This window comes from Nelumbo lutea, chromosome 2 (genome assembly GCF_056320005.1).
Source record: "Nelumbo lutea isolate HS-2025 chromosome 2, American lotus-T2T, whole genome shotgun sequence".
NCBI lineage: Eukaryota > Viridiplantae > Streptophyta > Magnoliopsida > Proteales > Nelumbonaceae > Nelumbo > Nelumbo lutea.
The window spans coordinates 26,177,284-26,203,633 of NC_142685.1; the positions used below are offsets into that span (position 1 = coordinate 26,177,284).

The 26,350-nt window shown below is 34.3% G+C and overlaps 3 protein-coding genes across 3 annotated transcripts; 1 reads left to right on the forward strand and 2 right to left on the reverse strand.

The window, feature by feature from the left end:
* Window positions 1-532: 532 nt before the first annotated feature.
* Window positions 533-2,629, forward strand: LOC148869351 (exosome complex exonuclease). Its single transcript, XM_088970909.1, has one exon. It carries the CDS (start codon window positions 1,164-1,166, stop codon window positions 2,499-2,501), a length of 1,338 nt encoding a protein of 445 aa, XP_088827035.1. The 5' UTR covers window positions 533-1,163; the 3' UTR covers window positions 2,502-2,629.
* Window positions 2,630-3,456: 827 nt separating this feature from the next.
* Window positions 3,457-9,384, reverse strand: LOC148869352 (uncharacterized). Its single transcript, XM_088970910.1, has 2 exons — window positions 7,983-9,384; window positions 3,457-3,990 (listed from the first exon to the last, which is right to left on the reverse strand). The coding sequence occupies exons 1-2, from the start codon at window positions 8,706-8,708 to the stop codon at window positions 3,685-3,687; spliced, it is 1,032 nt and encodes a 343-aa protein (XP_088827036.1). The 5' UTR covers window positions 8,709-9,384; the 3' UTR covers window positions 3,457-3,684.
* An 8,104-nt stretch (window positions 9,385-17,488) lies between these two features.
* LOC148869353 (uncharacterized) lies at window positions 17,489-20,655 on the reverse strand. Its single transcript, XM_088970912.1, has 3 exons — window positions 20,401-20,655; window positions 19,010-19,241; window positions 17,489-17,973 (listed from the first exon to the last, which is right to left on the reverse strand). The coding sequence occupies exons 1-3, from the start codon at window positions 20,490-20,492 to the stop codon at window positions 17,677-17,679; spliced, it is 621 nt and encodes a 206-aa protein (XP_088827038.1). The 5' UTR covers window positions 20,493-20,655; the 3' UTR covers window positions 17,489-17,676.
* Window positions 20,656-26,350: the final 5,695 nt, after the last annotated feature.

Here is a 26,350-nt window from a genome sequence, read left to right on the forward strand (position 1 = left end):
AAAGAATAAATGAAGGGGAATCTTGGATTGAAATTTCAGGGGAAGATATTTTAGGAGGTCCTAGGTCTGATGATGGTGTTTGGAGATTTTTAAGTACTTCGGAAAGATTCGAATAGTCTAATCAGGTGTTCAAGGTAAATTGGGGTTTCGACAACGAATTGAACAAAAATCAGGTGATGACTATGAGGTTTCTAGAGGTATTGTCTCTTGGATCATTTGGTGGGGTTTGATTGGTCCATAAATGGTATGATCAAGGACATTTAACAAATGAATATCTTGGTTAATGAGATAGCCCAAATTAAAATCTTAATATGATAAATTGATGAAATTTTGTGATAAGGTGTTTATAGGTATCTACGCTCTTTAAAAGCCCATTAACTCTAATTTGCAATTCATGGGCCGTGTAATTTGACATGCCTGATTGTTTTTCGGACCAAGTTTGGGCTTTTGTATATAAACCCAACCCAATAAATGTTACATCAAAAAATCATATTATTTTGTTGTAGTTCCTTGTTTTTATTTTCATAAAACAAAATCAATCATGTTATCCAACACCCCCAAGGCCCCAACTTTGAGCTGATGAATTTACAGGCTCAAGAATCTCACCACAGTTAAGTTTTCTGTTTTCAGAGTCGGTTTCCAGGCCTCTTGCCTTGTTCACATCTCATCATCTGCCTTGTTCACATCGATATATGCATCGGCTTTCTTTTTAAACAGCGAAAGAAGCACCTGTCAAATTGGTACTCGGAGTCCACTTAAGTATTGGCCTTTACTGATAACATGCGAAGGCACAAGAAACAGCAGTAAAAAAGGTGAACCAGAAGCGCAAATTTAAAGCCCCCCACCCCACGCGCAGAGAAAGAGCCCTTCTCAGCTGCAAATCCTATATGAAAGAATGGCCCTCAAGAGTTATTCCACTATTGTTGGAATCTCCGGCACTAGAAAGCCAGAGACATTCACCTACTAATAGGGAGAAAATGCGCATAACCTGTACGAAGGAATGCCCCTAAGAGGTTTTACCATAATTGTTGTTGCATGGTTGGGTTTCAGACAGCGCAGGGGAAAGAACATATTGCCTACATACCCGAATTCAAAATTAAAGAAGCAGTGATAAAAAATTCAATAGTAGAAGACAGTATTTGGGAAACAAGCGCCTTGCTTTCATGGTGCTCCGAGAAGGCATTGCTAACCGTGTAAAGCCTCTGGCAGGAATTTGTTCTCTGGCTATACGCCACAAATGTGCATGGAGTCTTTTTTATGGCCCAAAGCAACTGAAGGCTAAGCACTTTGGACCTCGGCATTTGAACGTGCTGCTCTATCATTGCTCAGAAGAATTCAATGAGGAACTTCCCTCCTCTGAATGGTACAAGACGGCCTTTCCGAAGTTGAACAAATTGTCCCATGTCTTGAGAAATGTTGATTCGATTGATGGAAGACTAGTTTATGTTGAAAACGGATTAGACATCATGGATGACAATATCAGACGCCAAATGCATACCTTCAAGTCGCTCTCCAGGGCCTTTCTTGGGTCTCCTTCAGTGCAGGAAGCACTGAAGATGAAGGCAGTGACTTCGCCAGCAGCTACTCGAATGATACCTGACACTTGTTTCGGTAGTGTGAATGAAAGAGAACCCATGATCCTCAACACTCTAACCAAGGTGTGCAACTTCCTGAACATATCTGCACAACAAAGGAAATCTGTGCGTCTCACCATATGCCCCCAGGTTACTCTGCAGCGTATATGGACGGGTGCACTTGAGGAGATACTGAAGGGCTTGAAATCTGAGATGGAATCACTGAATTATGGAATTCTGACACGAGATGTCCAGATGGCTGAGCAGATTGTTTCTAGTTGCTTAAAGTTTTTAGCCGACTCAACAACATCGTCTGACCCTGATTCCATCTCCTGGATGCGACTCACCCCATCAAAGAAGATTGATTCCCCACCACCTTCCCGGCGATGGGGAGATGCGCTTGAGATGTTAAATGACCTCATGAAGTGCTTCAGGAATGAGAAGGAAATATTGTATCACGTATCCAAGGTTGAGGCAATGAAAGAAGGGATGTATCAAATAAAGGATGTGTTAGTGGACAAAGATCTCGGATACAAGGAGGCCCGCCATCAAGAAAGCTTAGTGCAAAAGAAGCTTACAAAAACCTTGGGCCACTCATCCCAGTGCCTGTTCACTCTCTTGCAATATTATCTATATGGGAGTATTAGAGATATTGAAATAGAAGTTTGTGGAGGGCTTTACAAGGGTAGTGTTAAGGGTAGCTTCTGCGTGTGCATTGGGAAGATTTTGACATCAGATGAGGAGAAGATGGTACGAAGTGGAATCAAACAGTTGGATCGGGCTCTTGGATTATTCAGATTTGTTTGGGAAACAGCAGGAATTAAAGAGGTTTTGGAGTTGCAGGGCCACTTGTGGTGTGTTGGGGCTGAGGACAGGACACTTACATACAGAGGAAATGTGTTTTTTCTACATGGGATTAGGATCTGACTGATGAAATGTCATTAGAGGAGTTTTGACAGAACATTTTAACCTAAGAACAATCAATTTTGGAACCAACACGACTATGTCCATCAACTTTCTTTCAAGTAATGGCATCTTATTCACTCATTATATTATTGAGAAGACCAATGCATACTTGACTCATGAAAACTAAGGACTGCATGAGCGAAAGTAAATGTAACAATGCATATGCTATCAGCAAAACCTTTATTCCAAAGACAGAATGCTGGGTGGCTAGGGAAAGCATTATCTTGGCCAAGATCAGACAGTTAAAGCATATTGTGCTTGAAGGGTAACTCCAAAGTGGTCATTGACGCCATTTTAGGCTCATCAATTAAAAGTCACACCATAAGTCGAGGATATCTGTCTTTAGCAAGATCATTGTTCAATTGTGTTAATAGTTAACACCATTCCCTTAATCTAAAAGTCACAAAGCAGCTTTATTTTTGGCTAGTCAAAACCTCCCTGATGGCATGGTTTGGGTTGAGAGGCTTCCATTGGTCTTACAAATGTAGTTTTTGAGGATACTAGAGGGCAGGGTGCCCCTTTTCTTTGTCAGTTTCCTTTTCTTGAAGGCCTATCTTGAAGGGCGAAAGAACAACCTAGAATGCATTGGTTGAGATAACTTCATAACAAGAAAAGTTGCATTTGTTTCTAGATTAAGGGAATGGTGGGACAGAATTTGTGTAGGCAACTCCAGATAGACAAGATAAACCTTTGAGGAATACAATATTATCACATATCTTACTTAGTATATGGAGCATTTTTTATTTGATATTTAACTGATTTGTTTTATTCTCTCCATTGTTATATTTGATAAATTAAAATTTTCTTTTCTTGTTATCCTTTTTATATCCCGTTGAGTCTCATCTAAAAATCTAATCTCATCTGGTAAAGCATGTTGCTTTCAACCATGTATTAAGGTTCTAATTGCATTTTCCAATTGAATAAATAGAATATTTTACCAATAAGAGGAAGGAATACAAATAGGGGATAGAAACCCCATATACAGGGAAGCGGCAATCATATTTGTGCTTTCTTCTATTTGGCTGTGCTTATAATGATTAAATGATACAACTATATGAAACAATGATTGATTTTATTTATACATAGAAGATTACCCCACCAAAACACCGTCTCATGATTATCAGCAGCAACCATTCACAGAACATCAGTATAGTTCCATTAAAGTGTCCTTGTGCATCTTCCCAGTAGATTTAGCCCACTTTATGGTTGACCTGGCCAAAGCATCCATTGGATCTATACACTTCTTCAGAAGAGGATCATCCTGAGGCAAAAGACCCTGCATGTCATCAGATGCAATGATGACAGTGTTCACAGCTCTCACCAGAAGAACCTGAAGCGCAATTCTCAAGAGATTTCTTGCTCCTTCCATATCCTTCCTGTTCAAAGCTTCAACAGCAGGAATGACTGTGTGCTCCATGGTTGCTTTGTCTGGCAGCACAACCTCAAATCCCTGTGCATTACAGGAATAGGATGAAACTGGAAAAATATGGATCATGGGTTGATTTCTGTTTCCTCTAAAAAGAATACCATCAGTTGAATTAATCCATAAAAACTAGCTTCATTTTCTGGGAAACAACTAAAATAATAGCTCTTTAGTTGCGGAACATCACCAGGTAACGGTGAACATGAAATCACACACCCACTGGACAGGTAAAACGGCATTTACTTTTTTTTTTTATTGGGGGGGGGAGGTGCTAGGGGAGTATTTGAGATTGGATCATAACAGATGGCATATTGGCATTTCAAAACTTTCTATTATCATCTCAATTCCTATCCACAATACTTTACCATATGCTTACCCTTTCTTCCTGCTAGTAATATCCACTTGAAATTCTACTGGATAGGAAATACAATTTATTAATGACGACCCAAACCTTGGGATAGGAGTCTTCTCCAAATACTTTTTTTGCTGAAATAAAAAAAGAAGCCACTCATTTTGTTTCTAATTATTATGGAACTAAAACTTTTTTATTCCTTCTATTCTTTTTTCACTATAGTGCTTAGATATTTACATCTTATAATTATTAACACAAGGGTAGGGGCAAGTTAGGTGGGCTGAGCCGGGTTTTAGCTCAACCTATGGCCAACCCTAAGAATTGGACTTCAAGCCCAAGCCCAAGGTCAAGGCTGAATTATCCAACCTGAGTCCAGTTTGCACTAAAATTTGATGCACTCGTGTTGGGTTCAGGTTGAAGGCAGGCCTGGGTTGGTCCATCAACCCACACTAAAAAATTGATATACATGTATGTGTATATGTAAAATTACGCATATATGCAATGTATGCATGAAAATATGTGTCTATATACACATGTTTGTGTATATGTAAAATTACGCATATATACATGTGTATAATTGGGCTGGGCTCGGGTTGGGATAAAGTTGGGCCAGGTTTGGGCTACCTAAGGGCTAGTCCCAAGCCCTGCCCAAAAAAATTAAAAAGCCCAAACTTTTGGACCCATGCCCATCCTGAGGATCGAAAATCCAAACCACCCATGTATAATTGCAAGCTGGGTTGGTCTGGGCATGGGTTAGGTCCACCCAAGCTGCACCCCTACACAAGGGTAGTCTAGTCAATATCTTTTACCGTATAGCATAATTAGTACATATGTAGACCAACTGATGGTGGCTTAGTTGATAAGTTCTCTGGCTGGTTGTAGCAGAGACTTAGGGTCAAATCCCACTGTCACCTCATATTTTCTATGATTTTTTTCTCCAATGGCCCAAGAAACCAAAAACTCCTGCATATTCTTGCATAACCTTCAGAGAAACTACTACTAGAGCTGTAAATTATATCCATTTTTTCCAAATTTGAGTCCAAATTCAGGTCCAGTCAGGTGATCCAAATTTGATCCATTTATAATTGGATTTTATATGGTTCCACTCCTATCAGATCCTACATGATCCAATTCAATTCAATCTAAATATATGTGCTTATATATACTTAAAATTCACATTGCATCTTTTAGTAAAATTGGTTTGCATGTTGTATTTTTGCTAAGGAGTCATTGGTTCAAGCTTCATATGAGTTCATTCCAATTCATTTTGTTCATAATATACAACATTAAAGTCATTTTTGTTCATTTTACTAATCATCTATATTATTGTGATCATTTTAGGTTAATTTGTTAATGTTGCTCAATATCCAATTGCAATCCATATTCAACTGGAATCCAAATATTAACAAAGAAAATTTGGCTACAGGTATATCTGATTTGATCTAATCCATTTGCATCCCCCTAAGGAAATCTTCTAAGGGGTGTTTGCCAACATGTATGATTTTGTTTTTCAAAATAAAAACAACTGCCATACAACATAATCTTATTGTGTTTTATTGATGTGGCAGTTGTTTTTGAATCCTAAAACAATATCATACATGTTAACAGACACCCTCCTAGGGGAGGAGGTGTCTTTATACCCATGTGACTAACTCAAAATCTTCATGTTAAGGAGATTGTCGATAAAAAGAATTTTCAGGAAAAGAGGATTCGGTCATACTAATTGCAATTTGCTTCCTGAAGTTTTAAAACTACAAGCTCAAGGTTTGGTCTTTACTTATTCATTTATTTTGAGGGAGCTCTGGGAGGGGTGACAAACCTTATTCTACCTTTCTAGTTAAATTGTAAGACTACATGGCATTTCCATACTTGTATAAGATAGCACACAATGAATATCATCTAACGTTAAGGACTTGGAAAGAACTCAATTCATGAAACCTGAAGCCCTGTACTGTCTTCATGCAACAGGTCAAAATTAGCATCATCAAGCAGGTAAAATTAAGTCCCTTGGCATTCACAGCTCTTGTTTCTAACTTCTGTAACTTATAAAATAAGTTCATTATCAATCATCAGTCATTTTACCAAAAAAATTGCTTGACATGAAAAATTTCATGAAGTTTACAACATTAGACAGGACTGCATGGATAACTATTATTAAGTACACTTAAAGGATACAGTCTGATATGAAGTGTCATCAAATAGTCATATCTAGTATCATGTGTTGAGCCCTCCCACATTTTTTGTAAAATAATTTTCTTTCTATCTGACAATTTATTCAATACAAGCCAAGACAAAACATAAGTGAAAAAACAGAGATTATGAAATTTCCTAACTAGCGGGAAGCTTCCACTCAACAAACTGTCATATACCATTCCTCCTACAGATTATTTTTTGATAATTGACTGGAAAATTTTATTAAGGCCCAACTAGAAAGCAAGCCAATAGTTACATAGTATAGCTCCCTGTCATAGGGAGCCCAACACAAACATGAAAAAATAAAGAGAAGCTGTTACAAGCTGCAGCCCAGCCCTAGACAGCCTCATTCTATCTGTTCCTTGTCTACCCTAGCTCTTGCTAGAGCATTTGTCAACATGTTAGCACTTGTGGGCACTCAATTGAACGAGACATTCAAGGTTGCACCTAGAGAGTGTGCCTACCTTACCAACAATCCCACCTTCCAAGGTATTTTCCTTGGGCTTTCATCCAACAGATTACAGTTTGACAATCACCTTCTCTTACAGAATATCTTAATGGTATTATAACCATACAAAATAAGCATTTACACTAGAATGGAACCCTTCAACAGAGCCTCCAATTCATCTACTGTTTACATTATAAGTTTAAGAATTTGCATATACAAGCACACTTTCCATCAATTTACTTTGAAAGCTAAGAATTACCTATAACTTTTACCTTTAGGCTCTGTTTGGGAAGAGTGCAAATACATAGAGTGCATTCTGGTCCTTGTAAATGCAAAGTTGGTTTAGTTTTGCATTGATAAATTTACTTTCTTGCCAAACAATTTTTAGTTGTAATGGATGCAAACACAAATCCTGAGATTGAAATATACCTTTGTAACATTGATCAACTTTTAGTGCAAAGTTAGCATCCATTTTTTGGATGCAAACTTTGCTCTCATTTTGGATGCAAATATACATTGAAATTTGTGAAGCCATCACTTTCAGTACATAAATGCATTCTTACCAAACACCAGCAAAGCTGAACCAGAGTGCATAAAATGCACTGAACCGGCATTTGCACTCTTCCCAAACGGGGCCTTAATAGCTGATCTTATGTCTAAACAGACATGATATGAAACAAGGGGAGGGTGATAAAGGCAACAATATGAAATATTTTTTGTGGGTAAGTAATAAACTATTTTGCAAAGTAAGTAGATCTTATGTCTAAACAGACACAATATACAAGTTTCTATGGGAGAAGAGTATAGTTGTACAAATTATATCTGCTTACAGAATAATAACAAGAACTGGTCATGAACATATCTGAAATGTTTTAAACTGAGTAGACATCTTGATGAGTTGGTAATGTCTTTGGGTTTTCAATAGCTCAATGGTCATCCTCACCAAGCAATAAATATTTCAAGTATTCAGAACTCTTAATTAGGCATAATATACCAATACACCTGAATTGAAAATGACAGAAATACCTGAGTCTCAAGTTTCTCCTGATAGAAACCAGCTGCTAAAGTTGTATCCGTGGCAAGGACCCCAATCCGCACATTACTCCCAGCTTCAACTGGCTTCAAGTTTGCTTCCTTGAGCTCCAATGCAATACACTCACCTACATGAAGGAAGGGTATAGAGAAACCTTGAGAGACCTCTCCGTGCCACTTGTGCAAAATATGACAAGGCATAACAATACAACGAGCTCCTGAGTGCTCAAGAAAATCCCTTTTATGTTGCAAATTCTCCACAACAGAAGTATGATCCAATTGAGCAGGGGCAGTTTTGGTATTAAGATAAGGAAAACCACTCCTCTCATGGGACAAAAGCTCCTTGTTTAACACTGGATCGCTGCAGACAACGAAAGGAAGGTTCTCTTCTCCATCCTTTGAACTCCAAAAGATGAGTTTTTCCAAGAAATTCAGTGTAGAAACAGCTGACACCCCTCCGATTATACCTACTGTATTGGCTTGGCTGAGCAAGGGACTAGATGTCTGATTGCTAGATGGAGCTGAACGTGAACCAGATCTCCTCTTACATTCAACCCAATTACCATTATCATCAGTGTGCAAGAGAATTGAAGATGGTTGTACGGCCAGAGCTGGATATGCCCTGGTTCTATACTGGTTCCTATATTTGTTTACACTACATACCAGATATGTTGGGCAATTCAATGTGGGGAAAGACATTACTATGCTTCCATCAAACATTCTCAACACCTTGAACCACCTCTGAGAGCTAGAAAAACCTGTGCGGGTGGTCAGAAATTCAGCACCTAGAACCCAGATCCCATTAAACCAGTAAGTTCTTGGGCATCCTGAATTTCTGCCCCCTCAAGAACAAAATTCTCACCACCGAAAGTAGCAAATTTTGTAATATATCTATACTTCAGCCCCTAAAACCCTAAACCCATCTCTAAAAGCTACTAAATCTTATGGATTCCAGGACTCTAATCTCAAAGTTGCCCGCATACCTTCATAAGCTTTCGAATTTTCAGTCCTATAGCTGAGAACATAAAAACCTTAGATTGGGTTCCTAAATTTCCATTTCTAAGCACCGGATCCCAACTCTAAAAGTTGTCGAGTCTTCTGAAATTCAACTACCAACCCACACTCAGTACAAAACTAGTAAATCTCAAATGTTTTCTAGACAAATGAGGCCCAAAAGTAAAACCCAGAAGATTGAATAAGAGCAAGCGAGGACATCATCCTCCCAGATTAAGGGTTTTTTATATGCATTTCAGTGTTTATCACTCACTAATCATCGAAAGCAGAAGGAATCTACACGTTTGTTTCTCTGTCACTTTTCAAGACCAATATATTCATGATATCTACCACTGAAAGATAAATGAATGCAATAACGGGGAAGAAAAAACAAACAAGAGACAGAGATTTCTTACCTTTCCCTTTGCTATTCTTTTGTCCATCTCTTGCAATTTTTAATCCTGGAGATTGAAATAATTGAAGGTAAGAGATTACCCCTCAGTCTGCTGTAAGTGTGTCCAAATTTTTAATCTTTATAATAATCTGCACCTGCTACCGGTTGCTGTAATTCTCTTTCCCCCACTGTCCTGCATTGATCTTTAACTCTTAAAAACCATAAACAACAACCATCATTATCTTCAATTCACTAACATTTGTGGGTTATGGTTACTGGGCAACCTTTACAACTTGATAAACATTCAACAGTACAGTTCTGAGACAAGACACACATGATTTTCATTCTGGATGACAGGATTGTCGTCTGAAATATCTGATCAGTGTGATAATGACCACTAGCACCTAATCTTTTGCAATACAAATTTGTTGATACGCTCAAGTGGCAGCCTTTAGTTAGATTTCAAGCATACAAATTTGTTTTCTTGCATGACTTTAGACCACAGATCTGGAACATCTTCTGTCGGTTCAACTTCACCAAAAAAATATCCATTTCCATATTAACTTTTTTTAAGGGGTTCTGTTTGGACCAGTACTGCAAGACTTGTCCCCAAGAAGGGCTTAGAACAGTAAAAATACATAGTTCCCATTGGCCAGTCAGTCCATCCAAATTAAGGTGTGTTTTCTGGGTTGTGGATACTGGATAGTACAAACGACAAAGGCATGACCCAATATTTGCAAAGCCTGGATGTGGGGACACAGGAAGTGTAAATGAGTCTGGCCGTCTGGGGACCCATAATTTGCCACCTGTTCCACGTTTAAACTATTTGAATCCACCAGTGGATGGACCGGACCCCATAGGCAGATCATCTGGGCCAGCAGTGAGCATGCACGAAAAATTATAATTTATAACCCTTAGAATTTAGCTAGACCTGCAATCGGGTCAAGCCGGGCCGGGTTCGTGTTGGTCCAAGTTTTGGGTTAGATTGTCAAAGGCAATGCCCTAATCTTAAATATTCATGTTAGGGTTGACCCACAGGTTAAGTGGATCAATGGTTCAACCACCAGCTCAATTGGTCTTTGACCAAGTCAATAATTAATTTTTTACAAAAAAAATACGGGTTTAATCATCTAATTTAAACAGTTCAACCCTCCAGGTGAACAAGTTTGAAAATGTTGGAATGAAATGAGGTGACTCGACGATATCCTGTGACTCAACCCGACCTGACCCAAAAAGAATTTAGAATCGGTTTGGATCATGTTGTATTGTTGTCTTCTAATTCGGGTCACTAGGTTGGAGACCCTAACCTTATTTTTTTGGGTTGGGTCAGGTTGGATTTGGGCTTTGAATCGACTTTTTGCTAGGTATTACATTTTACTGCATTTAACCTATAAACGTTTTTTTTTTTTTGGAGGAGTTTTTCGGTCCAAATTTTGCAATCCGTTTGGATGGGACCTGATGGAGCGTGATCCGGTCGGTCTTAGCTGTCCGCTGCCTTGCTTCCGAACGGGGTAGCAGGGAACCTGAAACGGAGGAGATGGGAAAGCTCCGGGGGGAACCCGGTGTAGAGGCTCTGAAGCTCAAGTTAGAATCCTTCAAAAATAAGGTAATACCAGATAGCGCAAAGTTTGCCTACGTCCGTTGTCGGGGGGCAGGGGGCTCTTATAGTCACTTCGTGCACTCGTCCCGGGGCCCTTGTCAGGTCAAGTATGATTACCCTTGTGCTTGTCAATTCGGTCGTCGTCCTTTCTACTGAGACAGAACCATCACTACCTAACCGTCATCTAACCGGAGATGGCGGTGTCAGTGGCGGTGGCAGGTGGCCGTTTAGGGTGCCAAGTGATGCGAAGTGTTGAGCGAGGCGGTCTTGAGCTCGGAGGTATCTATAGGGCAGGTCAGTTCGGCGAAGTGTATCCCGAGCTGTTACAAGGTGGGTCAGTTCGGCGAAGTGTATCCCGAACTGTTACAAGGTGGATCAGTTCGGGCCCCGGTAGGGAGTTCAGTCCACTTGTATCCCCTTGTTCCCGCCTAAGTTTGACCCCTTTTGCCGAACTGTTATTTCTGCCACGTGTCACGTAATAGAGAGACCGGGCCAAATCTTCCTTCATTAGGACCTGTACTGTAGAAGTGGCCCTCCACCAAACATACAGACAAACAAACAAATGGGAGGCTTTATGACCATCAAGCTTGGTCTGGAGCCGTGAAATGGGAGGCTTTGGAAGGATCTAGATGGCTAGTTCCAGGTGCAGATTCCGATGGGCAAAGCCCTTACAGGATCTGGTTCGGGACCAAGAAGGTGGTTCATATCCAACCATTTAGTTTGGATATTTATATACCTGCCTAGTGGATTCAGATCCTACCCAAAATCTGGTTAGGATTCCCAGCTTTGAATTATACCCACCCAATCCATCTTAAAATATGGAGCAGGCCTAATCTCAGGTCTGACCCACTCCTTTCTTGCCCTAGCAACCACCTTCTTAGTTCAATAGTTACATGATGAAAGAGATTAACTTACTGTTAAAAAGGAGTAGTGATGAGTTTGAAATTGTACTCGTAGCGTCTTTTAGGCTGATCAGCTTGAGAAGAGTGTAAATGCAAATATGTAAGATGCAAAACCTTCTATATAGTATTTTTAAATTGATAGGTACAAATTTGTTTATAAATTACAATACATCCGAAAGAGCAATACAATCTATTGAATTAATAATATAATCAAAGCCTACCAGTGTGACTTTGTCTTATACTGCTGGTTACAAATTCAGATAAAAGAGGTAAATTGCATCAGATTCACAACTAACACAAACTTTTGCCAAACTCTTATGATCAAGAATTTTTATTTGCGTTTTTGTGATTATATATGCTAGAGCCTTCACTCAGAAAGTGATCCACCACAACAATGTGAATATAACACTAAACAGAATTCATGTAATCATATAGTTAAGAAAAGGCTTGGATGATGATAATAATATAAAATATAATTAGTTCATAAAACTAAACTGATTGTGTTCAAAAAATGCATAAAAAAAGAAATAAATACTTGATGGGTTTTGGGTAAATACTCTTATTTTTCCAATATTGAGTATCATTATATTGAAATTTGCCCCATACAATTGAAGACTAGAGATGCTTGTCAAGTCCAGAGAATTAGCTTTTTAGGGATTTTCTTTTTCTTTTTCTTTCTTTTTTTTTTTTCAAGAAACAGGAGGATGAGCTACACAAGGTGGGGGTGGCTTAGCCCCAAGACTCATTAGCACAGAAAAACAATAAAACTTTAGGGAGGGAGATAGTACAAAATTTGAGAGTTGGGAGAAGACAAGAGAGTTTGATGCATCATTCAATCTGAAGCTTAATTAACTTCTCTGTAGGTGTGAATAAGTTATCATGCGATCCAAGCATCCAACTAGTTTTGATTAACTTGCCTAAAAGCATCCAGCTTTTTAGGTTTCGATCCATACAAACCTGGTCATAGAGGGTAGCACTTTGTGCTTGGACCTGCCAAGCCCCAAGCCGGCAATTATGTAAGAATCAAAATAAAACAGCTATGTAAAGTGAAAAAGCTTAGGGCCTATTTGTGTGTCTTTTTGAGAAGATCTTCTTGTAGTTCTGACAGTCAAAAGATGCATTGAGCTTTTGACAAAGATCTGGGCAGCCCGAAGACAGTTTGGTAGACGTGCATCTTTCTATGTGTCTATTTGCGTCTTTCCATGCGAGATTAAAATGTGAAAGATGCGGAAAGCTTCATTTGAAGCTTCCTGAAATCGGTCTAAAATGGGCTTTTCATGTCTTTTCGACGCATTGTCTTTTGGCGATTAGATCTTCCGTAAGCCAAACAAGAATAGACCAAAAATCAATCTTCCCAACTTATAAATAATGAAAGACCGCATAGAAAGACACGCCTAATAGGCACTTAATTATTAGATTGTCTCACAACCAACAAACTTTTGTATCGAATCACGTTTTATGATAAGCTTATAGCTTGGCCATTATTTTAATGCCTGGATTGTGATAGTTTCAATGGTACACTTTGTCGTCGTCTTCATTTCATGCTAATGACCTAAACTATTAAACCCCATTATTGATCAAGTTGATTTCTCTAGAGACAAAGAGGAGTGGAACCAATCAGGCTAATCCAAGACAGCCCACCAATAGAAATCCAAAAACAAATGACCTAGCAAGAATAATATGGGGTAGCTACAAAACCATGTCATTCTCAACCTACTTAGTTTGCTAGCTGGCTCTTTCTTTATATAATTATATTAGTCATCCATCTATAATACGATTTGGACTTTCTATGTGCTTCAGATGAGATTTTTTTTTTCCAAATCAATACTTTAATTGTAAGCAAAACTGATAAGCTCTTCAGCTTCTTGAATTGTCCAGTCAAAATGTAGAAAGCAAGTCAAAAACAAGGAGGAAAAGATGGATGGGACATGGGAGGGCTATTTTTGTTGTTTCTCCTTGTGTTTGTTTTGGCTGCTTTAAGGATGTATTGATGGGGCTTATATTATATATCAAACAATAAGGGCGGAAGATCATTAAAATATTGAATATTTGAGAGATGGTGATTCATAAAGTGGTTCTATGGTTGGCTAATTAAACCTTTCCAGTCTTCTCCAATCTAGGGCTAGCTGCATAATTTGCCTGTACTTGAATCTTTATTATGGTTATTTTTATGGGTGAAGAACTGAAGAGATAAACATGAAGTTCCATCCATCAAATGGTTATGTTCATTCTTTGGATCTGCTGTAGGCCATAAACTTAATAAAGGGTCCCTCAATTCCAAAATCAAAATAGATGACCACGCTAACATTCAAACAGTAACAAATTCATCTAATTTTTATATGCTAGCTAAGCTTACAGTTATCAAATGGTTTTCTTTTCCTTTATTTTCTTCATCTTTTTATTTTCAATTTGCAGTTTTGCGCTGTTGCCAAGAGTCAAAGATCAATTGATACTTTTCTATGTTCTAAAAAAGTGATTGGGTTCGACTCTCCGCAAACGCATATATTCTCTTTGCAAGGTGCCAACCAGCTGGTTAGTAAGATCTTCTGTTGGTCGTATAAAAAGCCATGGGATTGAATCCCACCTGCACCTGGATTTGGGGGGTTATGGGTTGGGGGATGGACTACCCCGCTGTGTAGCCCTTCAAAAGATCTATACTATTTTAAAAGCATGAATAGTTTCACTGATATTTTTGGAATTATTTGAGGATAAAATTTACCCTTTCATATTTAAATTTATTGATAAAAAATGGTGGCAAAAGAGTAATCAATTTTAAATTTATTGATAAAATTTACCCTTTCCTCTCATTAAATCCAACACTTAAGGTATTAATTTGCATTAGCCTTCATTGAATCATATATTTAAGGCATCTTTATTTTTTCTCATCATTAAATTCTATTAATTAAATCCATACATAATAAATTAATAAGTCCAATAACATAAAAACATAATTTTAAAATCTACCTGAAAAAAAAAAATTCATCTAGGCGGTGATAAGAAATTAAACCATTTTAGGCCAAATGGGTCAATCCATGTTGTCACAATTAAATAATGAAATTCAAAAATAGATAAAATACAAAAAATATAGAAATTAAAAAATTGGAAACATTTTTAACATCATATATTCAACATATTAAACAATAATAAGTATGATAAATAAGAAATACTTTTATATTAATGATGGAAATCAAATATAAAATTTAAGGTATATTCTCTCATTAAATCCATAAAATTAATTTTAATATTATAAAAATAAATATTTTAAAAAATAATTTGAAAACAAAACTATTTTCTTGGATCAAATGGGTTAATAAATAATGTCATATTTAATAATAAAAAATTAAAATATATAATACAAAAAAAAGAATGAGGCAAATCTCTAATATTGCATATTCATTATACTAAATAAAAATACATATGAAATGTAAAGTAGTTTTATTAATGATGAAAATGGAATGCCAAAGTGAAAATCAACCTATAAATGAAATGATGTCATACTAAAATAATAAAATTTTAAAAATAGAAAATATAAATAATAACAAAAAATAGAAAAAAATTGGGCACATATCTAATGTTACATATTCATAAAAATAAATATTGGGTACATCTCTAATGTTATACATTCATTATCAATGATGGAAATGTAATATAAAATTTAGTATCAACCTAGAAATCAAATTATTTTCCTTTTTGGGTTGTGGGTTAGTGGTTTGGGTCAAATGGATTAACCGATGATATGATAGTTAAATAATAAATCTTTAAAAAATAAAAAGTACAAGTAATCAAAATAATATATAAAAAATATATATTAATTATGTCAAACAAAAATTAAGTACAATAAATAAATATTATTTATATAATGTAGATGATATATAATTTAAAATAAATCCAAAAATAAAGCTATTTTTTATCTAAATTGTGGGTCAATGATCCTACTTTTCAAAGAAACTCATGATGTCATAATTGAATAATAAATATTTAAAAAAGATAGAACACAAACAATGAAAATGTACAAAATTCTATCGCATTTGGTAGCATTTATAATGTTATATATTCATCATAATAAATAAAAATGATTTTTAAAATAAAATTTATTTTTATTTATGGAAAAAATTAATGGAATACATAATTTAATAATAATAATAGTAATTGTTATTGTAATTTAAAATTTCCACATGCAATGCACATGCACATTTATTATAAGTATTTTAGTTTATTTTTAATCATATTGTTACTTTTGTTAATTTTTAATTTTTATTTTTATTATGATATATCTAAAATTCAATAATTAATATGAAAAAAATTTCTCATGTGCAATGCACATGTTTAATTACTAGTATAAAAAAAAAATGAATAGTGATAAGAACTTATCAACCCTTTTCTTTTACCTACAATGGCATTGTAGTAATTTGAGCTTTTCTTTTACCTCTAATGGACGTCAGTAATAAAATACAAGTTTAATGGTAAAGACAAATCTTGTTCAAATTACTTGTAAATTGATCAAGTTTAAGGATATTCACTTTTAATTTTATGAAAAAAAAAAACATTTTTCTACCTAATTTCCTTTCTTAGTTATTGTGTTCTACTTTATCAAACACATGCATCTAGGTCTCCCACTTATAAGTTAAAATTTTGAAGTGTAGCAAGTATAGAAATGTCATTGAATGGAGTTTCAGATAAATCAGTTCAAGTTTAGCCTGCATAAATAAGTTATATCAAGTGGGTTCTTTTCTCATTATTAGCGATTTTTTAATATATACTTGGGAGAAAATTATTGGCTGTTTATATTTGACAGCCTATGCTGTCCATAAGGCTCTCTCTGCAAGGCTCGTTTGTTCATATGAATATATGATCTCCATGCAACAGTAACAGTGCTGATCGCATGAATGCATGATTGTATAAAACTAATGTGTCACATTTGCTGTGTCAATGGGGCTCTCTGCATGACATGTTGGTTAATACAAATTTCATGCAATAATAACAGTGCTGAAAGCATGACTGTGTAGACTAGGAGAGAGCCTGTGGACAGCACATGCCGTCAAACATGGATAGCCAAAAGTCCTTGTATTTAGAGGGTGTTGGCCAGTATGCATGGTTTTGATTTACAAACAAAAATAACTGCCACATCAGAACAAAATACTATATTACACTCCCAATCATTCATCCATATCTTGTGAACTTGAACCCTGAACTAGCTTTGAAAAAAACACCTTGGAAGGTTGGGGGAGCAAGACTGCCCAAGTAGATGCTTAGTCTCTCCTACCAGAAATACATGGAAAAAAGTTTACCAACCAGGCCAAGTAAGGAGCTTCCCTCCACAACCCACCAATTTCTGCCATGTGAAAGGGTCATGCAGATGATCTAGACTGTCTGAATGTACTGCAAATCTGCTGCCAACCGCGGCAGCAGCACTCCCTTGCAACCCCTAAGCAAACACACATGTCAGCAGTGGAAATAAATTCGAAACATCACATTAACTTTTTTTTAATTTCCATTGAGGGCAATGCCCATGTTTCATTGGAGGGTTGCAAGGGAGTATTGCAGCAGATGTTATTTCCTCTTTTACACGCTTTATTGAGTACAGTTTAGGGATGTAATGGACCTGCTCAAAGAAAACAACTTGCTCTGTCATTTTCAACTTGAATTTGTGTCCTAACACAAGAAAATTAGAAAAACCCCTCAAATGTAATGGATGATTTTCAGAAAACAGTTCAAACTTTGAGCTAAAAAACGAGAGATTAAATAAAGGAATATTTTTCAATAAAATTAAAACCCATTACATATTGTGACATCCACATCTTATTTCAGCTTTGATTTTGAAGAGCTTTGTAGAGGTTTGGCAATGGGTCGTGCTTGGCTACTCCTGACAACCTTCTTTACATCGTACTTTACAGATGAGAAAGCACATATCAGTGCAAGAAACATTGTTGGGTAGACATAAATGGCTTTTGCAGGATCTGTGTTGAGAGGTTTTCCAAGAATCCCTTCCTTGACAAGGCCCCAAATGACCAGAAGCATCCCAAACATGCTCATCCTTCCCGGTTTCAGGAGTCCCACGAGTGAACCTGCAACAGAAAAGTAGCTCCCTGCAAGAACCTGGAAAGAAGACCATAGTAAAGATAAAATGACCTGACAGAGAATTAAAAAGAGGAACTTTAAGATACTGTTAGGTAAGACAGTAAAATCTGTTTACCAATGGCAAAACTGCACTTGTAGTTAACACAGATATGGAAGCAAGGAAAAAATCAATGGAGAATTAAGTCAGTTTTCCAATTCCTATACCAATTTCAGAATTTTTGGGTTATATGATATCATACCGTTTCAGATTTTTAGTTGGTGGTGTCTTAAGAATGTGGTTTTGTTTACTATTTTGAAAACATTATTTATGGTAACTCTCAAACTTACCATTTATAATAATTATCGTAATTTCTATTTTTAGTAAACTTGTTACTTTTTTTAGTAATTTTTGATGTCTTTAAAGTAAGTTAGCTTTAGTAGGATTGGGAATGTGTTATGAGAGTTGCTTAGGAGGTTGAATTTCTTTAAGTGTTGTTGTGAGTTACTTATGGATTTGTCTTAGTTAAAGCAGAGTTTAAGGAAAGTTGATTTGATGAAATAAAGATTGGTTTAGTAAATTTTGGTTGTTTCCAGAAGTTTTTCTCTTTTCCTTCCTCTCTCTCTCTCTCTCTCTCTCTCTCTCTCTCTCTCTCTCTCTCTCTCTCTCATTTGTTCTTACTAAGTGATTTGTCTCTTTGCTGTTTAGCCTAACATCAAGAGTTCCTCTCTCTCTCTCTCTCTCTTATATTTTCTTGTTCATTCTTCATCTCTAATCACCCACAGCCCCTTGTTCACCCCTAAAAGCCTAATGCCCCTAACTAGATCTTAAATTAATAGGGCCCCTATTAATCTGTTGGGTCTCTTAGGCCAAGGAAAACAGTAATTTGAAATGATTGCAATCAACCATTATTAGGACATAGTGAAAATTCTCAATGAAAAGGATGACCAAAATCAGACCATTATGCGATAGGAAAACCTGACTTGTGTGCAACACCTTGCTACTTTTCTTGTATAGTCTGTACCTTAGATTCCCAAAATTGGAGAAAAAAGGAGAGGAGCAATTGAGATGCAGTACCTCCAGGCGCTGGAGATCAGTCATTGCCGAGGCTTCTTTCACATCAGTTAAGTTATAGATGTCCAAGAGATTATCCCAGCGAGGAATTGTCATGTTCTTGATGAGACCATTTGCAATTGCTCCAGGGTAGAGAAAGGCCTTCACCACCACAACAGGGAAGATTTCACTTGAAATCAACTGGGAAGAAGTCACCTCTATTGGTGTTGTGCACATCCCAGATCGGCATGGGACCCTGTGAAATTGAAGAGAAAACTGAATTTCATTTATAGTCTAAATAAGCAGAACCTTGTTGTATGATTTTTGCACCTGACATTTGCAACCAATGGCTCAGTTTGGAAAGAATACAAACACAAATATGTAATTATGTACAGTGAAAATACATGCAAAATACAAGGTTTTGCACTCTACATATTTGTATTTGTACTCTTTCCAAACTGAGCCCATGTAACAAGAACAGAAACAGTGCAGGCATGTGAATTGTTCAACAAACAGTTTTTTTTTTTCATCTTAATTGAGGAAGTGCTTGGTTTTGATAGAAACAGTTCTGCGAACATTAAGGCTGTGATTGGTTTTGATAGAAAATAAAAGAGAGAGAGAAAATTGAGGGAAATTTCTTATAGAATTTCTTATTTTCCATCAAACCAAACATGGCCTAAGTTCACAACTATGTTGTGTGCTTCTAAGCTTATCAATAAGGACCACCATTCATAGGTTTCATCAGATATTCTTGAGTTAAATTCCAAGATGTGTAACATGGAACCTAGATCAACCAGGAAAAGCAAAATCTGTTGTCTTGTGAAAAATATTTTCAGAGCTACTTGTTCAATCAAATTAAGAACTAACTACAGATGGACATGTCAACATCAAAGAAAATGCATGCCTTAAATGGAGGGAAACGAAATGGATGGTTTTGTTTCATGCATAAGCACTTTTTTGGTCAGTTCCAGGATCAATATAAGAACAACAGAAGTGGGATTTTCCAACAAATGCAAAGCCATATCATATGGAATGAAGTAAAGCAAATTTATGGTCAAATGACAACGCATGACAGTTGTACTTAACTACTAAAATTGAAGACCAATTGTCTGCATAGTTGAACTTAACTACTTGTTACACTGCAATCTTGGATGAGCTTAAGCTCAGAGAAGCAAAAATCAAAAGAAGAATAATAAAGAAAAGGGTAAACAAAGATGCTAAAACATGATCGAAACCATTTGCACAATTGAATCTTAGTGCTTCATGGACAAAATTAAGAAGAGTAAGAGCGGTTTCATAGATTTGAGTACCCATTTGTAGAAATCCAACAGATTTCAATACCAAAGATTTCATGAAATACTGTGTTAAATAAATAATCCATCATTTTTTTTCTTGGGGTTTCGAGCGAGACTCACCTGAAAAGAGGAATCTGAAGGATGATGAGGAGGAAATAAATGCGAGAAGCGATTGAGGTAATATTGCTCGCCCAACCCTTTGGTGAAGCCATCCGGAGAGTGAGGGAGATCGAGACAGAGATGGAGGGAGACAAGGGATGGGACTGCGGAAGTATACCTTCACGGTTAAAGTCGTAAATAAAATCCAAAGTCCAAAATACAGACTAAGAAAGATAGATAGAGAGGGGAGCTATACCGCATGGGTCGGTTCGGGTTATGGGAACTCGAACCTATGAAAGTTGGTTTTAGTCTTGGCGGTTCGCGGGATCAGCTCCATGGTCTATCCATAGAATCTGTTTTTTTTTTACTCTCTCCATTAAAAAATGAAACATGTTATTCAAAAACTTAATTTTTAATAATGATAATGGGAAAATCTATGATGCAGAAAAGATATAGTGTGGAAAGAGTTTTGACCAATTAAACCCCATTCATGAATTTTGATAAATAACACCATATTCCCTATCACGTTTATGGTTTTTGTTTATTGATTAGTTGTTTTTCAGATATTATATCTTTTTCATATCATAGACGAACCCCCCTAACCGGCATGTTTGTGATACCAATTGATTGGTAAAAAAATTTCAAATATCATATCTTTTCAATACCATAGTCAAACCCTATTATTTTTATTGATTAAATTGAACAATTTAATATATAGATTATCATAATATATTAATATATGGTTGGAATTTTGTCATTATAATTTAAATTTTATAAATATTAAACATTTTACATTATTTATTATACACATACAAATATTAAAATGAAAACAAATGATCAAATCACTTAAGTAACTTGATGGTCAAGTGAGACCATGGCTTTTATAATTATAAATGCTTGGGCTTAAATCTTCACATCCTAAAAAATATTTTGAGATTTATTTCAAAGTAAGTTCAATTCTAAGGTCAGTTCTACCAAAGGAGTTCACATCCGTGCCCCACGATGTCCCATAACACATCCCCGCCGTGTATTGGGAACATGTCCCAATGATGATATCACCGGTTCTGATACTATCACCGGGAGATGTTCCCAATACACGACGGAGTTGAAAAAGGTTTTAGTTTTATTGGCGGCTGGCAATCACCAGGCGCAACCCTCTCTTTTCTCTGAACTAAGGAGTCAAACAAGCACCGATTTCCGATGAGATAGATGGGCTACGCCCATTGGTAATTCACACATAGGGCATCAGTGGATCACCCGTAGGCAATTCACTCATCATTCATCAATGTTCAACACATGCATAATGGAAAATAGAGGGTCTTTAAGGACCACCAGGTCCTAGTGGGCAGCAATTTAGAATCTTGACACTTTGTTTTACATGACATCTTTTTTCTTTAGATAATGTTTAATCGAAACGATATTCCTAATAGAAGGTATGTATACCATCGATATGTGATATATCGCAACTAAGTATGTATCTCATGCATCGTGTGTATTGGCATGATATGCCTTGTATCAAGTCGTATCAAATGGATATGGTCCAATAGATTGATGAAATTGTATATTCAATGCTTTCGAATCACTTTTTACTTTAATAAATATAAAAACTTAAATAATTTAAATTTTGATTTTCCGTAAAAATTCAATAAAAATTAACAATTATAGAAATAATTTATCCGTCTACCTTAAATGATGTATATGCTTTATTTTACATATACATTATATGCTTTATTTTACATATAAATTATATGTTAAAAATGAAAGCATATTTATTATTTGAAAAATAGATTTATTATTTATATAAAATATCAAATAAATAAATTTTCCCAACAAAGTTAACAAAAATTGAAATTTGTAATTATAAAAAAAATGAAATAAAGATATAATTTAATTTTAGATTTAGTGTTAATAATATATTTATGTGATTTGTATGCATTTCTTCAGTGTATCCAACCATTTAATTCATATATCTTTCGTTCGTATTGATGTATTTTCAAAGCATATCCATATTCATATCCGTATATGAGTTTTCTGATACCACTAGATACCATTACTTTAATCCTTGCTTTTAGATAATTAGATAAGGAAACTAGTTATGAAATTATCTTCTCAATGTGTTGTGCATGTACACAACTTTTTGTAGATATACTCATAGAGATTTCCAGTTAAACGTTATTGAAAGTTTTTGTTTTTTTTGTTTTTTTTTTTTTTTTTTTTTTGTTCTTGTTTGTTTTTTGGCAACATGTGGAAAGTTGAGTGCTCTAAAAAATAGGATGGGACACATGTTCTTGTAGTTTAGATTTTTTTTTTCTCAATCAATAACTACTCTAGGGACCAAGTTCAAAAAGAGATAAGTATAAACAAATTTTATTTTAAGTAAGATAATAATAATAATAATAATAATAATAATAATAATAATAATGAAGAAAATGTGTTGATAGTTTATACAAGCTAGTTCACATAGAGCAAATACTCTATCAATCATGTGATTATTCCCATCAACTTATAGATAGTCCTACATGTAGAAGATGATATCTAGGGCCAAACAATTTAGGATATGAACTGATTTTTTCATAGCCGAAACTTTTTCATTGAGAATTAATATATGATCAAAGTATCAAACTCCTTGTAGCATTTGATCCTTTCTAATAGAAGTACTTATTTATAGAATAATTAGTGGGGACCCATGTGATGCACGGGCTTTATTAAGCAAAAGTTAAAAAATAGAAATACATAGGAGTATATAATTGTTTTATATTTTAAATCAATCCGACCGAACTCAACCTAAATTGGTTGTTTTTCTAGTATTTCTGATCCACTTTAGTTTAGCAATTTTCCAACTCGACCAAGTAAGGTTAGCTTTGATTTGGCCATTAGTAAACTGATCAAAACTGAACCGACCCAACCGTAGATATATATTAATATTTTATGTTTTAAATATAAATTTTTTAATTCAAAAAAGTGAAAAAAATCTCATATTTCTTAGTCTAAAATATTTTATATCATAAATTTAATTTTTTTAATAATACCACTATAATTTATTAAATTTAAATTTAAATTTTAAGTTTAAATATTTTAAATAAACAAACCAAACTAAAAATAGATCCAAACCGATACAATTAAAGTTGGCACATTTTCAATAATGGTCAATCATTTCGGCTGACAAACTCATGACCAAACCAAGTCAATTTGGTTGGTGAAATAGCCTACAACCGAATTGAACCAATCCTTGAACACTCCTAATTTCAACTAAATTAATAGTCTAATCACTAATAGACAACAATAGTTTAATCTCCTATAATTACTGAAAATTTATAGCAAAAATAGACAATTATTAAAAATAAATTTATAATAAAAATACAATAGATAATTAATATAAATACAATAATTACAAAAAACAAGATACTAAAAATATATAATAAATAGTGTAATCTCAAATAATAGTTTAATATCTAATAAGTATTAATCAATAAATTATAAAAGTACATAATTACTAAAAATAAATTTATAACTAAAATACAATAAATACAATATATTGAATTTCAAAAGTTAAATAATAATTGTTTAATCTCCAATAATTATTGAAAATTTACTATTAAATAACAAAATAAAAATAGATTTATAAATAATTATTGAAAACATATTTATCAAAAATACAATAAATAATTACTGAAAATAAAATAACTAATAATTTTAGTATATACATGAATATATAATGAATGTACACTATTATTGTAAAATTAATACTAATAAATATTATTTTTTTGAAATCTATTTTCTATAATTATTAATTGATATAAGTGAAGTTAGTTATCTACAATATTATTATTTATTTAAAATTTTAAAATATTATTTTTTATTGAATTTAATAATCTATAAAATTATAATTAGTACTATTATTACATAATTATTCATTAATTTTGTAAAATATTAAATTATTATTAATATGAATATTATGAAATCTATTATAATTATTTTCTACTTTTAAGATTTTTTTAATTTATTATATAATTTCGTTATTTTGACTATATAAAATTTAGTCATGTTTAATATTTTGTTATTTAAATATTTAAATAATATGTAATACATTTGAGAATATTCATTATTTGAATTTTATTTATTTTAATGTTATTATGTAATATTAAATATTTTGTTATATAATTATTTAGCTATTTTTTTATTTTTTATTTAAGATATTTAGTTATTGAAGTATTTAAATTTTTGTTATTTGAATAAAATTTAAATTGAATAATTTATAAAATTATAGCTTATATTGTTACTACATAATTTCATTAAGAATTTTGTAAAAATATAGAATTATTAATAATATGAATATTATTAAATCTATTATAATTAATTTTTGAGTTTTGAATAAATATTTTAAAGTTAGTTTATAACTTCGTCATAATATTTAAATAATTCTGAAATTTTTAATTGAAACTTTCTTTAGATGGATGTAGATAAAAAGTGGGAGAGAGGATAAACAGGATTTAGAAATAGTTTAGGAGGGAATCTCTCTACTAAATTAGAGATAATTTAAGAGATAAATAGGAGGTAGAGATAATTTAGGAGATTAATAGGAATTAGAGACAATTTAGGAGAAGTGGAGGAAAGTGGTACCACTTGGCTAAACATTAGAAAAGAAAGCCCCTGCTTCTTTATGGTTGTTAGAAATAGTTAAGCTTATGTCGTTTCCTTATTGGTTTGATGAATAATTATATGGAATCAAAAAAATAAAAAATTTAAAGAAAAAACAAAAAATTAGGAAGGGGGTATGAAGCAAGGAGAGACATGATTTTTGAGTTAGGGCTGGACTATTTTGAACTAAAATTTATTTATATCTCCCTTATCTACCAACAAAATTATATATCCTTCTTTTTAAGTGAGAGGCAAGCCATGTGTTTGGGCTCAGTTTGGAAGGAGTACAAATACAAATATGTACAGTACAAATACCTACAAAATAATACAAAATACAAGGTTTTGCACTCTACATATTTGTATTTGTACTCATTCCAAACTAAGCCGGAAAAAAATGCCATCTGACCGAGGGTAATTTAATCAGAGAAAGTTGGATGCGGATGCATTGAAGAAGGACCATTTTTTCATTCATTGTTTGCCACGTCATCTAACTGCTTAGCATATTGAAGGGATGAAATTGTTCATCAGTTGTCTTGCCTTTGATCTCTTTTATTAATTTATCAAAAATATTAAAGAAATAAAATCATAATGTTGTTCCTCTCTTTTATTTTTTTTTTAATTTTTTTACCCTAATCCCTTCCTTGTCCTCCAAAGATCAATTACAAACTTATGATCTTCTCGCCCTTGAGCAATCCTTTCCCAAATTTTATAACCATTTCCCTCTCTCTCTCTCTCTCTCTCTCCACTTTCTTTATTTTCCCAACCATTCTTAATTTATTTCTTGCTCTACCTACTTCTATTTCCCTCCCTCTCAACAGAAAAAATTTTCATAAAAAATGGAGTTCAGTTGACAATCTTCACTGGTTTGATTCATTCTCTTTTTTGAATTTCCAGTCCTCAAACTCAAAGGTCTTGCTTAAAAATAAAAATAAAATAAAATAAAAAATCTCAGATTGTTCACTAAGGGATCTGAAGGAATACAGTTATCAATCCCTAAAAATTTTCTATTTTGAGCTGACCAAGGAGGACATGAATTTGATCAAGAAGAATTATAGGATAAACCAACCAGCCAAGTTTTGGGGCATAGATGTTTTTATGCATAAGTAGGTCTGACAAATCTATATGAAATGAACCCCATTTTTTCTAGAATCTGCACTGCACTGGAAGAATGAGAAATGGACAATCCAACGTTTTAACTCGGAAAAAAAAAAATCAGTTTGTTTTTGGCTTCAAGACCAGATTTTGCCTCTTTGATAAAGATGGAGCTGAAAGAAAAGAAAAAGGAATTTATGTGCTTAAGGCTGCATCTGGTTGCTGTAAAAATTTTATTTGC

Bases quoted from the DNA above. Each gene is read 5' to 3' on its own strand.
- LOC148869351 (XM_088970909.1), top strand. From the start codon at position 1,164: ATGGTGCTCCGAGAAGGCATTGCTAACCGTGTAAAGCCTCTGGCAGGA.
- LOC148869352 (XM_088970910.1), bottom strand. From the start codon at position 8,708: ATGTTTGATGGAAGCATAGTAATGTCTTTCCCCACATTGAATTGCCCA. The intron at 3,991-7,982 runs GTATTTCTGTCA...TGTAATGCACAG, and splicing joins AGGAGAAACTTGAGACTCAG to GGATTTGAGGTTGTGCTGCC.
- LOC148869353 (XM_088970912.1), bottom strand. From the start codon at position 20,492: ATGGCTTCACCAAAGGGTTGGGCGAGCAATATTACCTCAATCGCTTCT. The intron at 19,242-20,400 runs GTGAGTCTCGCT...TCAATTTCACAG, and splicing joins CTTCAGATTCCTCTTTTCAG to GGTCCCATGCCGATCTGGGA. The intron at 17,974-19,009 runs GTACTGCATCTC...TCTTCTTTCCAG, and splicing joins CTGATCTCCAGCGCCTGGAG to GTTCTTGCAGGGAGCTACTT.